Raw genomic sequence first — 17,027 nt, 5'->3', positions numbered from 1 at the left:
GCTATCGATTAACCTCTAACGACCCAGAAATGTCTTACAGTAATCTAACCTGAGAAACGGAACCTCGAGTCCTCGACGAGGAAAAAATATTAATTGATGCACTTTTGCTTTGGGTATGGTAAAGGGTCTCACCGAAATATATGGTCCAAATTCGTGAAAGATCAAGGCGACGAGATACTCCTAGTATATAAAATCGTAGCTGTATAAAAAAAATCAGTACCACAATACATGCTTTTGGCCGACTCAATACCGCTTAGCTGAAACGGGGGGGAGCTTGATATCGACAGATGACCAGTGGGCACCCAGCAGCAGCAGCTATCGCTTTTTAAGCTTTCGTTTTCCATCCCTGAGGCTCCTTTTGACCCCCCGATTAATTATTGGCGCCCAAAAAGAAGGAGAGCCGTGACATCCCTGTACGCGATAGACGTACACTGCTCAATCAAGTGCGTAGCCCCAGATCGTAGTGCTAGCTACTGTGTATAGTAGTGCTAATCAACCTCTTCCTCTTTCGATTGTGAGACCGTTGTAATTAGCTAGTCCTACTAAGTAGGTTAATTAGATTAATCAATGCATAACCCAAATCAAGCCGTTTCTGTAGCAGTACCACTGCAGCTGATAAGGTTAGACTAGTCATAGTCAGAGTAAAGAACATGGTAATTAAAATGACAACTAAGCAATTTGATGATATGTCATGTTTTTAATGAGAAAAGAAAGGGTTAGGGTAACTACATATGTTACCATCACATCACACTTTACAGGATATAATGAGTCTATAAAGCTAATAAATGAGGCTTTTATGTTACCACAAATATGTTAGTACCCACTATTGAAGTAGTAGTAGGAGTAACAAAGGTGGTAACTAAAATACCAACTAAACAATTTTGATGATGTGTCATGTTATTAATGGCGAGAGAGAGGTTTGTGGTAACTAGATATGTTACCATAACATCACACAAATCAAAACAAAATAAATATACAACTTAATAAATGACACAATGTATGACATCGCATATATGTTATTATCCACTGTGGAGGTAGTAACTTGGACTAGTAACATATACTCCTCCGTTCCTTCATTCTTGTCTCAAATTTGTCAAAAAAATGGATGTATGTATTCCTAAAAACATCAGTTAATGTAAGATTTCGACAAGAATTATGAAAAGAAAAGAGTACATGTTACTACTTCAAGTTACTTCCCAGTATGACCAAAGTGAGGGTAGACTAGACTATAGAGACTAGGGAGTGAGAGATGAATGGAAGTTTGTCCAGTTCGAAGGATGGAGATCAACGGGAAACAACAACAATGGCGGCTCGACGCGTGGAAGATTAAACGGTGCACGGAGAAAATGGAAAGCGACGAGACGAGACGATTTTGGTGTCCTGTCCCCCGGCGGCCAAGTGCGCGTGGGGCCCCAGCCCAGCCCAGCCCAGACCATCAGCCTCGGCCCTCGGGCGGCGCAGCAGACGAGTCTAACGAGACGGGCAACCAACAAAAAGCAGCAGCGCCCCGCGCCGGCCGACACCTCGGGCCCCTTCCCGCCGCCGCCGTTGATTTAATTTACGGCGTGGTGTACCCACATTTGTGAGGCATATTCTCGTGAACCCGTGTTAACAAGAGGCATCCTACCTAACTCCTGATGAAGCATGTCAAGTCAGAAGTACTGTAGCGATCCATGCATATGCTTAGCGTTGGTATACCTTGCTAGTATCATGAAGGAGCAAAGCAGCTAAAATGAACCTCGACCGCATGGATATATTTGGGTTTGTTTTCTCCTCCGTTTTTTCTCATTCTTGGCAAAGATACAGGGGTTGTTTGGTTGGTGTCCTGAGCATGTCGTGTCTGGTCGGAGGCCTCCCTGTGATCTGCGTGAGACTTGTTTGGTTGGTGTCCTGAGAAATCAATTGCTAGCCTGGCCTGGACAACACGGGAGCATCATTAGCCTGGCTCAGGCGCTCAAAATCGGAGGCCTGACTCTGCACACGCGCGTCTGAGATGCTAATCACTTCTAACAAGAGAGAAGATTCAGTGGAGAGGAAAAGCGACAGCATAGCGGCAAGGTTAGCTCGCCACCGCGTCGCCGGCGTCAGCTACAGCCGTCGCAGCCTTGAAGCCTACGTACAAGTTCAGCGGCCGCCGCGTATGAATCGTAGGACTGGAAGACGAGCTCGCTCTGTAGATCGCCAGCGGACCTTGCTCCAACCGATGGGCTTGCCGGTGGAGCAAGATGATCCATGGATCCTCGTCCCTATTTTCTCCGGCCACAGGGTTTGCCTCTCCTTCCATGAAGTTCTATCTCCGCCAACTCCTTACGTGCTCACATGCATCTTGATCTGACTTTTATTGATTTGGGTATTAATTACTTGATTTGTTCACGGTACAAGCAAGAGAGATAAGCTAATGTTCAGACAACGGTGTATTCTCTTACAGCAATACTCTATCAGGCCAGGACAGGAACCAAACAGTCCTGTTGCAGGCTGCCTGAGCATGCAAAAAACACAAAAAATTCAGGCGCAAGTCAGGCGCCGCTAACCAAACAGGCCCATATATAGAGAGCATGCATGCATGATTGATCCCGTGAAATTCTATTGTGTCGTAGCCGTGTACCAACTTAATTGTTTCGTCGTGCAGTTTATGATCATGCGCGTGCTTATGCAAAGATTTTTCTTACGCCACTACCAATAATGCTAGTAGTCTCTTAGCACGTCATGTTAAACATTTTGTTGACATGGCATCTTTTTAATAATGAAACGGTCTCTTATGCTAGCGATCGTCTGTGCACGCAAAACAACACAAAATCATTAACTCTCTATAGCAAAGCTATTAAATAAATACTAGTATTTTAGATACCACTTAAGACAATGCATTGGGATATGATTTCTTAGTATTTACTCCTATTTTGAACTAAGGGACGATACATTGGGAGTGGCCTTGGCTGTAAGAAAAGTTGTCACGTTGAGTTAACAATTTTAGTACTCGATGCACATTTTCAATTAAAGGCAGATCAAAATTTGACTTGTAATTTAACTACCACATCACATGATGAACTGTATTGATGCTGTAACTTTCAACGATTATTTACACCACTATTCTAGCTAAAGGCGGCTACTAATCAACGGCAAACAACCCTGACGACGGCAATGACCGTACCATGTTTCTTCAACGTCCGTGTGTACGTCCTCGCGCTTAATTTGCTAGTTCTCATCGGGCTGAAACTTTTTTTTAAAAAAGTGGGTCGTGTATTAATAGGAATTAGAAGTTTGATTACCTGGCTCAACACGCAGGAAGACACAGAGTCGCACAAAACACCGCTACACAATACACTACGGCTCCAATTAGCTAAGCCATGCTCCATTTCATTATCAGACCTGTTGATCTTGTGGTAAGTAATTCCCGGGTCGAAGGACATGATCTGCTTGATGTCTTCGATGATGCCACACAGGTGGGAGTGACATTTCTGGGTGCTGTTAATAGCATTAATAACAGAGACATTGTCGTTCTCAATAGTTGCCGGGAGATTAGAGAACATGCGGAGGAGTTTGGCACCTTCCAGGCAAGCAGTAGCTTCAGCAGATTCGGCGTTGGGGCAGTTCATCAAGCTGTTCCAAGCTCAAGCGATGACGACACCGTGGTGATCTCTAATGATAGCGCCCCAAGAAGCCGAGTCGTCGGAGATGGTGAAGCTCGCATCCACATTAACTTTAACCATACCTTGGATTGGGGGGCGCCAACCAGAGGAGGCAGCGGCAGGAGCTGGACTCTGCCGAGGAAGGGGATTTAGTACGTTGTACGTAATCTCTGTTCCAAAATACATCTCATATTGATTTGTGCATTTGTACCAATGCAGCTCTCGTTTCTAGTGCTTGACCACTCATATTGGGTTAATAATAAATGAATGTGAATAGTTATTGGACGGGTGCGGATACCAAAAAAAAAAGAGGTGTATTGTGGAACAAATGAGAAAAATATATACACGTTGTATTGTGGAATGGAGCCCGAGAGTACTCTTGCTGGTCCGTACTAAGTTTACCATGTTTAATACAAATTTGTACTAACACTTAGAGTATTATGTATCGGAGGGAGCAAGTAACAACTATATGCAATTCACTTGTGTAACTGCTCCGATCCGTACTGTTTAGACGGAGGTGGTACGACTGTTTTATGTCTGTTGATGCTGTTCTGAGTATAGTATAGATGAAAGTTGTGTGCACGCATACGGCGAGGCCATGCTGTGACGTGCCATGTTACCGTTGGCGCGCCCAACTCTGCCCCATCGATCACTACGGACCTTTCTGGCTTTCTCCACATATATGCATGGCGATCTACTCCGCTTTTCCTTGCCTCCATGGATGATGGATGTGCTTTAGCTTACCTTGTCATATTCCTCCTCTCTCTCGACTCCTCTCTCTTCTTCCCAGCCTAGCTAGCCTAGCCACCACGTGATCCTCGAAAGGAAAAAAGAGAGAGGAAGAGAAGAGAAGAGAAAGCGACGGCAATTCGCAAAGCAAAGCCCAAGATATATAAAGCAGAAAAGCAAAGCCGGGCCATGGTAAGAAACGAAAAGAGAAGAGAGGGCCTCTCCCACTGCCTTTTTACGCTCCATGATGGGAGTGTTTGTTTTGCAAGTGCAAGTGCAAGTGTGTGGCATTTGCCTTGGCAGCGTCGTTTTCGTGGCCCGCCCGGCACAGCGACGTGCGGTGGTCGTGGTGTGGTGATTGATCCATGGATATCTACATACAAGGAGGACAGTACGTACACGTGTGGGCGGCGATCGACCGGTGGAGATTGTTTAATTTACATGGCCGTGGAAAAGTAAATGCTAAACGCTTGTGGTGAAATTATGAAGTGTTCAAAACAGTGAGAGAGACAGAAAAGGTATTCCTCCTCCAACAAAGGATGTCTCAACTTTCACTAATTTTTTTTTCATCTGTACACTAAGTTTATGTACAGATACATCAAAATTTTAAAAAACTTGAGACATTTTTTGTTATTGTTGGATGGAGTAAAAAACAATGGTGCATGAAACGGGACGTGCGACGACAAGGACGTTACTCGCCTTTTTCTTTTACCTGGTTTATTTATTTATCGCTGGATTGATGGACCCGTTCAAAGTTGGGGCGGGCCCCAGCCTCCTCCAACGGGTAACACTATTTCCTGACTCTCGGAGAATTCAGAAATGCTGCTCAACGTGGGCTTGTTTCGGGGAACCAGATTTTCATCCAAGGCCCGATACAGCTGATGCTTTAAAACAAGCCCAAATACCTAAGAACTCGCCGTTTCCGGAAAGCTGATGCTGTCAAGTTTCGTAAGCCCAAGCCTGAAATCGACGTCCGAAAAAGGCCATGTTGCAGTAATGCAGCTGAGGGGATCAGAGGAAAGAACAACAAGTGCAGCAAATGTTTCTCAAAAAAAAAAAGTGCAGCAAATGACACTTCGCTTCTAACCGTCCTGTAATCCAGGATGCAAGTTTACTTATCCCGACAACGCAATCAGGATGAACACGTTGCGAGGATCGATGGTCGTCTTGGCCCTGACCAGCCGATCAAAGTTATCCCCGAAGTAGGCCCGCCCAAACGGCGCTCTTGCATGGGCCACCGCCGGCGAAACGGGTCCCGTTATTCACGCCCAGGTCGAGGTAGTTCACGTACGCGGCGCGGGGATCCTTGGACACGTAGGGGGCCATGTACTCGTAGAACGACCTTAGCCACCCGATAAAGTACTCCCCGGCACGGTCTATTTGTGATGGAGTATCCCAGTTCACACCGTACTGGATGCTGAGGTTCCCGGCACGGTGCGGAAACGGCGTCTTGTCGCTGCTGACCCGCGCCATGGCCCCACCATAGGGGTCCAGCTGGATAGACCCTGTTGGCCCGGTCGACAGGTTACGGACGATCTCGATCATGTCGGGCCTCGAGATCGGTGTCTGGACGTAATCGACTCCGACCCAGCGGGCTCGACTGGCCCACGGAGCAGTACAACTCCCCCACCGTCGCGCCCGGGTCGGCCCAGCCCGTGGCGGAGCCTGGGTCGACTCGGACCCGGCTCAAATTCGCTAGGTCGACCACCACCAAGGGGACACGGTTCTCAGTGGTGTACGACTGCCCCTCGCCGCTGCGCACCCGAATCGCCAGCATGCTGTGGCGGGCGCACAGGACAGCTCCCCGGAGCTCTTCCTTCGACCCGGGGAACACGACGGCGGCGGGACCGGCGATGTAGGGCGGCGCGAACCGGAGGTTGAAGATGGAGAAGCTGCCGCTGGTTGTTGCCGCATGGGCGCCGGAGCGAATGGTTTCATGGAGTGTCAAGAAGAGGCAAGCTAGGAGCAGAGCTCCAATGGGATGCCGATTCATTGTTGTCGTCAAGGCTTGAGATCGTGAGAGATTCGGCGTGGAGGTATATGTGAGTATATATGTACTTGTGCACGGTTGCAGATGGTTAGTTTTCATGGAAGGCATGGAATTAACAATTGAACTCCAGTGCCGGAACTGTTTTCCCTTGGGCGAATTGAAACGACGATGGAGAGAGACATGTGATGTGATACGGCCTATTCAAGAGAGGCCTTTGATAATATGATCATGCTAGCTAGCTAGTTAGGCAGTACTCCACAGCTACAGGGGCACGGGCACTTTCTATGCCATTATGCAGAGGCAACAAATCTGGAGTAGACAATGACTACACAGTAACGTAGGAGTGCATGGTTAGGCTGGGTTTATTGACCTGGAGTTGTTTCCTCGCCTTAATTTCCCGTCGATGAATGCGAGCGCAATTAAGGCGGCTGTTCGTGTGAATGTGACTGCGGCTTGCTTCGACTACGGCAAAAGCGTACGCTATGAGTTTATTTTCTTTCTCAGATTATAGCGTACACCGATGTTCTGAATCACGGAGTGGCGGTTTTAGACACCAACACCAACAGAGGATAGGAGCAGAAAGAACAGAACAGGCCATCGGCTGACTGGGCCTCCAATGCTGTTCGTGTTGGGCTGGAGGTTTGGGCCAATAAGGCAAGCTCAGGTTTGTCTTCAGACTGTGTTTTTTCTTTCCTTTTCGCGGCATTTCTCTGAATTTCACGCTCCCAGGTAGATACCCGATGCAAATATGGGCAACAGATTTTCTCACATCCAACTTCTCACAAAAAGATGGGCATCACTGAATGCCAGACTGTATTCTAAACATCCAACTTCTCACGTAAAGATGGGCAACAAATTTTCTCCTCTTTTTGTGAGAAAACATGCATGCTGGCATTTTTAAGGGTGTCGGTCTTGTCAAAATTCAGTTGACAAGGCAGACCCTTAATTATATGGGCAGCAGATGGTTAAAGCGAGAAAAATGAAAGCAACCGGACGGATATAGCTATGGGCTAAAACTGGTCCGCGTACTGATATATGTAAGAAAATCTTAACAGTTGATTAGTATGACTTGTAAAACTATATAGTGTGATTTTTCATCCGTTTAAGTTATCGCAGAAATTAAAAAGAGAGAGAGAATATACTTTGCGTCAGTGTGTGGATATACTATATATTCTAGTTATCACTTATCAGCATCAACAGCAACTCTACAAAGACCCCTTCAATAAGGACAGATCGACGTGATGTAATTTCCATCATTTCAGTGGTCAAGAGCGGCAACGCACCAAATAACAATCCTCTCGTTTTCTGCTTAGCTCTACCAATCCAGATCACCTTCTTTCTATACAAAAGAGAGAACAAATTGGCCTCCTGGACGGCCACTATGCATGACACCATGACAGCAACATTGCAGAAGTACAACACAAACACACTCACTCACAAATGCGTCCGTATGTGTATGTCTTTGCTATATGACCCCTGTGCCTTCCCCTTGTTCGCATCTTTGGATGTAATGCCACGTGGAGTACCTCCTAGTCATGCCATGGATGCTCGGTGCATCGCGCTACATACATGCTTTCTCTAAATCAATCTTATGAATCTTGAGTATACGTGTTTGGCTCTCGCTAGCTATCATATGCCTTGTCGTCCTCGGACGCGACTTTAGGCGAGATGCCGCGTGGCGTCCTCCTAGTCGTCCCTCGGGCTCCGGTGAAGAGGGGCGGGATGCTTTGAGCATTGCGGAACACGTTTTCCGGGTCGATGGCGGTCTTTGCACGAACAAGTCGGTCGTAGTTGCCTAGGAAGTACCTCTCGCCCCATATTCTTGCCGTCTCGACCGGATTGGCGTTCTCATCGTCGCCTTTTGCCATAAGACCGGACCAATCGTTGGTACCTAGATCAAGGTCTTGGTAGTTTATGTACGCCGTGCGTGGACCATTTGAAACATATGCTCCCATCAAGTCGTAGAATCTCCGCAGCCAATCCATGTAGGAGTCTCTGTGGCTGTCCTCGTCGGCCGTCCAATCGATGAGATATTGGATGCCGTGGATGTTGCCTTTGCGATGAGGAAAGGGCAGATCGGTGGCCTCGATACGATCCATGGCCCCGCCATAGGGGTCAAGGATGACATACGCCTTGGGCTCCTTGGAGAGGAAATCGATGGCTTTGGTCAAATCATCGATGGCCATCGGACGACGCACGAAGTCTGATTTCGCCTTGAAGTAGTTCTTCCCATGGAGAACCCGGTCGGTGAGCTCCGACACGGGGCTCCCTGCGGGCAAACCCGAGAAGAACACCACGGACTCGATCCAGCTCATCTCCTTGGGGTCAAGATCCGACAACCCGATTTCAGGGAACCTTGTGGATAATATCTGAATCGCTTCGTGTGCCGGGCCGAGGAAGAACCCTTTAAATGTGACAGAGATAATTCCGGTCTTGTCTGACTCCGGTAGGCCGGCCCCAACGAACGCCGAAAGGTAGAACTCGTCGGGCAGCCACGGCGCCACGTGCTGCCACGTGGACACCAGCCGCGCCACCGCTTCGACCGTGCCAGGCCGGTTGACCACGAAGACGGTGACGCGGTCGGGGACGGCGCTGAGCTGGACCCGCCACGCGTACACCGCGCCCCACGCGCCGCCACCGCCGCCGCGTAGCGCCCAGAAGACGTCCTCGCCCATGGCGCTCCGGTCCAGGACGCGGCCGCCGGCGTCCACCAGCACGGCGTCCACCACGTTGTCCGCGGCGAGGCCGTGTTTTCTTGACAGGAGCCCGAACCCGCCGCCGGCAACGTGGCCCCCGGAGCCGACGGTGGGGCAGGAGCCCGCGGAGAAGGCGAGGCTGGCCGGGCTCGACGACGTGGCCATGGCCACGGCGTGGTACAGCTGGCCGAGCGTGGCGCCCGACTGGACCCAGGCGGTGCGTGACGCGGCGTCCACGTGGACGGCGTCGAGCGCCACGAGGTCGACCACGACGAAGGCGCCGCCTCCTCCTTCTTCTTCGTCTCCGCTGGTGGTGTAGGAGAGGCCCTCGTAGCTGTGGCCCCCGCTGCGGAGGCGGATCGCGAGGCGGGACTCGCGCGAGCAGAGCACGGCGGCGCGGAGGCCGGCCAGGGACGACGGCACCACCACGGCGGCGGGCCCGGCGCCGGCGCCGGAGGAGGCGAAGCGGAGGTTCTGGACGGAGAAGGCCAGCGCGGCGGCATAGGCCGGCGAGCGGCGCGAGGTCACGTTGCGCACGCCGGCCGTCGCCAGGCACGAGGTGAGCAGCGCGGCGGCGGCATCGTCGGCGTCGGAGAAGTGGCCGCTGCCGTGTGCTGCTGCTGTCGCGAGTAGAGGGGGCAGGAGAGAGAGGAGGAGGAGGAAGCTGACGGCCATGGCCATGGATGAGCGTTGTGGAAGCTTAGCTACGAGTGCAACTGTGCGAGTGTAGTTAACAAAGGTGCCGTTTTATATTTGCTCCCGGCGCGCGCTCAATGATTAACTAGAGTCTCTCTGTTTTGACTTGCCGCCGATGACCGGCGTCATTAATCAAGGAGTTAATTAATCAGTTAGAAGTAATCCATGCGGTTTTTGTGTCCCCGGCGCTGTTTCGTCCAATTTAGGCGCCGGCTAACATTTGGCCCTCATTTTGATGTGTCCAAGCAAAGTCTTTTCGGGAAAAAACACGAAGCATCAGGATACAAACCTTTCCTCGATTTCCCAGGCAACCTAACGTACGCACGCCTTGGTTGAAAATGTATTATACTCCGTGCTAGAATATTGATAATCTTGTCTCTTATGAGTTGTCGTTGAGAAACGAGACGAGAGAAGCCGGGCAGAGGTGGTGAGTGATGGAGACGAGAAAGGGCCGGTTGAAACGGTGGGTTTTTGGAGGGGTTTCCAGGGCGGCGTGCGGATAACTATCCATCCGTCCGTCTCTATGGCCGGAAGGCCACACATACACGCACCACCGTCTTGTTAATTCTTTAGGCCGGCGAAGGCCCTGCCAAAAATGTACCTGCATACGTACTACGTACCTACCATCAGTCTCTGCCTTTCGTCTCTTTGTTCTGTTTCGCGTATTTCTTTTCTCGACTTGTTCGTAACAGTGTGGTTGTTAACATCACGTTATGTATTTATTTCTAAAAAACGTATTCGATAAGAATTATGAAACGAAAGAAGTATTTTTCAAGTTTCAACGATTTAAATTATGTATAGCTGGATAAGCTGATGCAGAGGGTGGAGGTGCTTCCTATTTTTTGAAGAAAAAGAAAACTCGCAGCTCACCGAAATACTTACACCTACTTAGACTTTAGATGACCGGAGAAGGTCAAACTAACATTGTCTTGGCCAACGACTTGGTCTAAATCGTACTTCCTCCGTCTCATGTCAGGTGGATTTTTATTACATGTATCTACTAAATGTTTTTTAGGTATAGATACATTCATATTTAGACAAATTTAAGTCATTTAATACGGGGCGGAGGGAGTACTGAGTAATGTGTGGTTCTTCTAAGATTTGATTTGGCTCGCGAGACATGACCACTTCGGCCGTTGTGGCTGAACCTTAAGAATCGCTTTTAGAAGAAAAGCTAATAGAGGGAAGGATAATACATGTACTCGGTACTATGAAATTGCAGGCCGTCAGAATTTTCAGGCCCTCTATTAACATCAGAAGCAGTATATTTCTTTCGCTTCTTGCCGGCCTCATGTTAATAATTAACATGGATGATGTAAGCTACTCTCTCCATTTCATAATTTTTACCGAAATATTACATGTATCTAAACGTTTTTTAGAAAAAGATACATCCATTTTTAACAAATTTGAGATAAGAATTATGTGAACGGAGGAATTACTTATATCGATCTATCGTCCTGTCTGCTTGTCTATGTAGTTCGACCGCCGACGTACGTATGTACTTACCGCTGGACTGTAGATCGGCTACTGTCGTCTTGTTGGTGCCGTCCCTTCTTACACTGCTCGTCACACTGACTGACTCATTCGCCGTCATTTAACAATTAAAGACCTCTTTGGTCTTGTGTCAAGCAATTGCTTTCCAGAGTTTCAGAGTTTGATCAGCGTCCGTAGCTTCTGTCCAGTTTTGCCGGCTGCGCCAACAAGCAGCAACACCAGTTCGCTCGAGGCGAGCAGCCGGGCCGGTGACGGGAATGCTTTCGAGAAGGCCCAAAAGCCCGAAAAGAAGAGGCCACACTGACTCTAGCCCACCATCATATAATCCTCTTCGCAAGAAAGAAATAAAGCCCACGCTGATCGAGCCCAAGGGAAAGACAATGTTTTGCTGGATTAACCAGCGCAATTATTGCTTCATTCCGTGACTTGCGCTTGGTAAAAAGACCAAAAGCAAAGCAGTAATATCCTGCCTTGGTCTTGGGACGCAAGTCGTTTCAAAACTACTCCGTATTCATTCTTCTTGGAACACAAGTTGGTCGAACAAATCGGGAAAAAGACTTGGAAAAGAAGTGTGAGAGAGAGTCTGCCTATATCAACGGAATCCCCGTTCCATTTCTTTTCTTTCTTTTCAACCCAAGTCTCCCCCAAACCCACTCCTTTCCTTGCATTCCCCACCGCCGGCTACGATGGCGACCATCCTCCGGCGATCCGCCGGCCCCGCGCGGCAGTTCCTCCTCCCCCGCCTGCTCGGCCCCGCTCGCTCCATGTCCCGCTACTACGCCCGCGACGAGGTCTCACGGTACGACGGGCTTAAACCCTAGCGCACCAGCTCCTCCTCCGCTCGCCAGTGCCATCCAGAGGAAGGCTGACGAACTCTCGCTCGCTGTGTGTGGGGTTTGCAGGTTCGACGCGCTGACCACGCCGGTGAACTGGGGCGTGAGCATCGTGCCGGAGAAGAAGGCCTTCGTGATCGAGCGCTTCGGCAAGTACCAAAGGACGCTCGGCTCCGGGATCCATGCGCTCGTCCCCGTTGTCGACCGCATCGCCTACGTGCACTCGCTCAAGGAGGAGGCCATCCCCATCCCCGACCAGTCCGCCATCACCAAGGACAACGTCTCCATCCAGATCGACGGCGTCCTCTACGTCAAGGTATACCCCTCATGTTCACCTTCCCTTTTGGTGCTGTGCTGCTGCTGTTTTACTTGTTGGTAGTTTGGTGCCTTCTGGTGTGTCTCAAGTTTTGTATGCTCACGAGCCAGCATCCCCTTGCATTACGACAAAACATCTGGTCTGGTCTTACAAACAATGTCTTGACACCCTGCTTGTAGATTACAGTAGCAGATTTTGTACCTTCCCTCTCGAATTAGGACAAATCATCTGGTCTTAGAAACAATGCCGTGATGCCCTGTTTGTAGATACAGGAGCAGATTTTGTGTGCCCGCTCTTTGAATTAGGACAAGTTATCTGGTCTTAGAAATAATGCGCAATGCGATGATGCCCTACTTGTAGATTACAGGAGCAGATTCTGTATGCTCCCTCTTGAATTAGGACAACCTTGTAAGGAATCAGGATATGATGTTGTGGCTTATTGTGGTATTGGGTATGCAATTGGTGTGGGTCTTCCTATTTCTGTTTGGTTATATTATGCCTCTTGTTATGACTGCATTGGGCTAAATTTAATATGGTAAACGAGTGGTCTCACTTTCAACGATAGTAGCATTGGTAATACTCCCTCCGCCCTGAAATAAGTGATGTGGATTTGTACAAATCCACGTCAGACAGTGCCTAAATATGCTGTTCCTTGCTGCTTCTGTTCTTTATTTTCTGTGGCTAATCAAGATTTGAAGCCATGCTTGAACTTTAGGTGCAGTTGCAAAGATGAATTAGGACAAGTTATCTGGTCCTGTAATCTACAAGTAGGGCATCATGGCATTGCGCATTATATGCAGTTTTTATTTTTGACTGAGATGTTGGCATTTGGATGATTCCCTAATATCTTCCACGCATTCCACTTTAATTTGGGTTCTATGCAGTTGCAAAGATGATGCTCTGTATTTAGGTGCACAAAGTGTCAGGATTTGACATAGAGCCATAGAATTAACAACCTGTGAAAGTGAAATTGCAAGTGCCTGGGCATTCTGCTTTAGTAATTACATTGGTAGAGTGTGTTTGCTTTTGCAATTTAGTTTGAGGATTTCTTGCTGAAAGTTGTTCAGTTACAATCTACAAGTGTTTCTAGGTTATTGAGCCATATCCTTGTTTGATGGTTTTGGGGTGCAAATAGATGGTGAAATTGTTGTGTTTATATAAATGTACCATTCATTTCCTTGTCACCTAATCCTTTAGGATATTCTTTGGTTGGATTTAACTAGATTCTGTTGAAATGCTTCAGTTTCACTGGTTACTGTGATGAATAGCTAGATTGTCAGTCTGGCTGTATAATTATAGGATTTGTTCTTGTTTTGTTTGACACTTTGATTATACAAGTCATTAAGCTTGCTTTATGATGATGGTATCTCAGATACTTCCAGATAAGTTAGTGACCCACCTGCTTCTTCTTTTTTGTCGACAAAAAGCTGTTGTTACTATCTGTTGCTTGGTTAGTAATGTTTATTTTTTCCCTTGCTGTTCAACCGCTTTATATTGAGCATTCTTGTTGGGTAGGTCATTGTTATTTGGTGGGTGTAGATGTTATTCGAAGTACTAATGTATTTGCAAATTCACCCAAGTGAGAAATTTGTTCAAGGTTTATTTTGTGAAGTGCTGTCAGCATTCTGGAAATTAGAGGCTGTTGCTGGCAATTTCTTTGTGTTAGTTTCTATCTTACTGTATTGTGAACTTTGCAGATTGTTGATCCCTACCTTGCTTCCTACGGTGTGGAGAATCCAATTTTTGCAGTCATTCAACTTGCTCAAACAACCATGAGAAGTGAGCTTGGAAAGATAACCTTAGACAAGACTTTTGAGGAGAGGGACACACTAAATGAGAAGATTGTGGTATGACAATCTGTTCACATACCTTTTACTTTCTATCCCAAGAAGTTCAATATGCAGTGGGATGTATTTACATGTAACTATATAGATATACCAAGAAATCAAGGTTCTGTTGCCTCATTTATTTGAATTCGCTAGTATATGGTAGGTATGCTTTATATATTTCTGATGTAAATTAACTGCCCTACAAATTTCAACGTGGTATATAAGTACATACACATGGAGAGTAGTTGCAATTTTAACATGGACTTGGCAGCCTAGTTTATACAGTAAGACTAAATGGGGCAAATAATGAATAGACCTGTGGTGTATTTGCGTTTTCTGCAATGGATTCTGTGTATAGAGTCCCTCTCTGAAGATCAGTTGTACATTCCCATGTATGTTTGATTGCCTTACTTCTCTAAGGATTGCTGTCATGAAATGATTCTCTACTGCGTTTTCAAGAAACGCAAAAATGAGAGTAACAATAGGTTAGGTTATGTCTCCATCTTATTTTGTTAAGATTATTCTGCAGCTGTATTTTGGTTCATGTTGCTAATAAGTGGTCATCTTTTAGTGATAATTGATTACTCAAGCAAATCAAGAAGCAACTAAAATGATACAGATTTTCTTTGGGAGCCTTTGTATTGGTGGTTCCGTGCTGTTTTTATATAATATCTTCTTTGTCTTCCTATATTCTGATGTATGCTGTGGCATTTCCTTTTGCACAGAGGTCTATAAACGAGGCTGCAGTTGATTGGGGCCTGAAGTGCCTCCGTTATGAGATCCGTATGTTTTTCATCAGTTTGAGCTATCTTAGTTATACACCTGTAATACTTCTGATGTTTTTAAATTGACTATGCAGGGGATATTTCTCCTCCGAAGGGTGTGAAGGTGGCTATGGAGATGCAAGCTGAGGCAGAAAGGAAAAAGCGTGCCCAAATCCTTGAGTCAGAAGGTGATGAACACTCCTTTTGTTCTTCTTTGAGGTGGATATTGCTCTAGTTCGTCAGTTTTCTGAGAAGGGATAAGTTTGACCTTTACTTCTAATATGATTGTGCAAGAGCAGTATTTGTTTGTGAAATTATAGTTGACACTTTACATTTGTTCAACCAGGTGCTATGTTGGATCAGGCAAACCGTGCTAAGGGTATGTGACATATGTTTACTCTAAACCTTACAATGTGTTCATGATGATGGTCTGTACATCTTGTTCAGCATGCATTGTTTGTCCTATTTTTTCTGCCATCATCCTTCACTTTGAATATGCTCATTTACCTGTTCTCTGCTCTAGCTTAGTCTTTTGGTTTATTCCGCATGAGCATTCTGTATTGTTATGTAATCATTGTGCTCACAGTATGTGTATTGTTCTGTTTACTCGGTTCTCATCTTGCACACTTTGAAAATTAGATTCCTTCTTTTGGTTTATTCTGCATGCATATTTTGTATTGTCATGTCATCATTGTGCTCACAGTATGTGTAATGCTCTTTGTTCTGTTTATTCGGTCCTCATCTTGCACACTGAAAATTCGATTGCCAGTGTATTTTTAAGGCCATTTCTGTATCATTATGGCTCATTTGTTTTGGTAATAAATTTTTCAGGTGAGGCTGAAGCGATTCTCGCTAGGTCACAAGCGACCGCTGAAGGTATCAGAATGGTCTCCGAGTCAATGAAGGGTGAAGGAAGTGCTGAGGTATCTTGATTTATTGCCTTCCAATTTAATATTTTGATTGTTTCTGGAGAAGTTGTAAATCAAAACATTACTTCATTAAAGTTCTGCTACTACCGACATGATATCCATTCTCTCTCATTCCAGGCTGCGAACCTGAGGGTTGCTGAGCAATACATTAAAGCATTTGCTGGTCTGGCCAAGACGGTGAGATTCTGAAAGTGTCATTTCCCTGTTTTATGAATATGCAGCGTGTTTTGCAAAGTACTGACATTGCTTTACTAAATCTAGACCAACACAATTCTTCTTCCAAGTGACGCTGGCAACCCATCATCTATGATCGCCCAGTCATTGCAGATTTACAAGCACATTTGCCAGTCCAACAAGACCAAAGGAGTGAGCCTCGAAGCAGAAGAAGCTGAGGAAGAAGATGATATGTCTGGCAGTGGGATTCCTTCTATTGGCAGCACATTCTCGCTGCAGAGTCGCAAGGACTGATGAGCTCTGTTGAAGTACTAAGGGAACCCTTTTTTGTCCATTGTTTTCCTTTTGCAAATGTTAAGATCCTAGATAGGAGGATGTCACTGGAAACACTAGCAGCATTAGAGGTTTCAAACTTCGGCAGTTGAGATTTGGTAGACGTTGAGTTGGTTTAGGCTCCTATGATAATTGACAAGACATTGGTTTTGTGTGTGCCAAATGGGTGCAGGCTGGCAACCAAAACGGTTATCTGTGACATTGTTTTGCTCTTTCAGGAGCATAGCTTTTCTGTAAATGAAAGATTATCACTGGAGGAATCAGCAGCACACGATTTGATACCAAAGTTCAACTGCAGCTTCTGATTCATATGTTCTGGGTTTGGTTTCACTTGTTGCATGCCTGTGTTCACTTTTTCAATGCCTCTTTACTGTTTGGCCGTTGGAAACAAGTTTTGGCTCTGGTCTTTATGTGTAAAGCGGTTCTCCAGTTTAGCTTAAGTGTTTTGGGGAAAATAAAAAAACTCGGAGTTTGGTCCATTCTGAAACTTTGTTCTTTGCGCAAAATTAGATGGATTCTTGCCGGGGTGCATGTCGCGAGATGAATGCAACATGTGAAAAAACTAGTACTCGCTCGGTCCCATAACAAAAGTTTAGCAGGTTTATTGATAGAAATTAA

At 46.6% G+C, this 17,027-nt stretch overlaps 2 protein-coding genes, 1 long non-coding RNA gene and 1 pseudogene across 3 annotated transcripts; 2 read left to right on the top strand and 2 right to left on the bottom strand.

The window, feature by feature from the left end:
• Nucleotides 1-1,678: 1,678 nt before the first annotated feature.
• On the top strand, nucleotides 1,679-4,014 carry LOC112271426. Its single transcript, XR_002964356.1, has 2 exons — nucleotides 1,679-2,266; nucleotides 3,506-4,014. It is a non-coding gene; the product is annotated as an uncharacterized LOC112271426 (long non-coding RNA).
• Nucleotides 4,015-5,088: 1,074 nt separating this feature from the next.
• LOC100822037 lies at nucleotides 5,089-6,695 on the bottom strand (annotated as a pseudogene).
• Nucleotides 6,696-7,621: 926 nt separating this feature from the next.
• On the bottom strand, nucleotides 7,622-9,891 carry LOC104581267 (reticuline oxidase). Its single transcript, XM_010238139.3, has one exon. The coding sequence runs from the start codon at nucleotides 9,720-9,722 to the stop codon at nucleotides 7,968-7,970; it is 1,755 nt and encodes a 584-aa protein (XP_010236441.1). The 5' UTR covers nucleotides 9,723-9,891; the 3' UTR covers nucleotides 7,622-7,967.
• A 1,919-nt stretch (nucleotides 9,892-11,810) lies between these two features.
• On the top strand, nucleotides 11,811-16,720 carry LOC100837704 (stomatin-like protein 2, mitochondrial). Its single transcript, XM_003573419.4, has 9 exons — nucleotides 11,811-12,030; nucleotides 12,134-12,380; nucleotides 14,078-14,227; nucleotides 14,935-14,992; nucleotides 15,069-15,161; nucleotides 15,320-15,352; nucleotides 15,805-15,896; nucleotides 16,020-16,079; nucleotides 16,164-16,720. The coding sequence occupies exons 1-9, from the start codon at nucleotides 11,918-11,920 to the stop codon at nucleotides 16,368-16,370; spliced, it is 1,053 nt and encodes a 350-aa protein (XP_003573467.1). The 5' UTR covers nucleotides 11,811-11,917; the 3' UTR covers nucleotides 16,371-16,720.
• The last annotated feature ends 307 nt before the right edge of the window (nucleotides 16,721-17,027 follow it).

Source organism: Brachypodium distachyon, chromosome 3 (genome assembly GCF_000005505.3).
Source record: "Brachypodium distachyon strain Bd21 chromosome 3, Brachypodium_distachyon_v3.0, whole genome shotgun sequence".
In the NCBI taxonomy this organism is placed as follows: domain Eukaryota; kingdom Viridiplantae; phylum Streptophyta; class Magnoliopsida; order Poales; family Poaceae; genus Brachypodium; species Brachypodium distachyon.
The sequence above is the reverse complement of the archived record's forward strand: the minus strand, read 5'-3'. Positions and strand labels throughout refer to the sequence as shown.

Bases quoted from the DNA above. Each gene is read 5' to 3' on its own strand.
- LOC104581267 (XM_010238139.3), bottom strand. From the start codon at position 9,722: ATGGCCATGGCCGTCAGCTTCCTCCTCCTCCTCTCTCTCCTGCCCCCT.
- LOC100837704 (XM_003573419.4), top strand. From the start codon at position 11,918: ATGGCGACCATCCTCCGGCGATCCGCCGGCCCCGCGCGGCAGTTCCTC. The intron at 12,031-12,133 runs GTACGACGGGCT...TGGGGTTTGCAG, and splicing joins GCCCGCGACGAGGTCTCACG to GTTCGACGCGCTGACCACGC. The intron at 14,228-14,934 runs GTATGACAATCT...CCTTTTGCACAG, and splicing joins CACTAAATGAGAAGATTGTG to AGGTCTATAAACGAGGCTGC.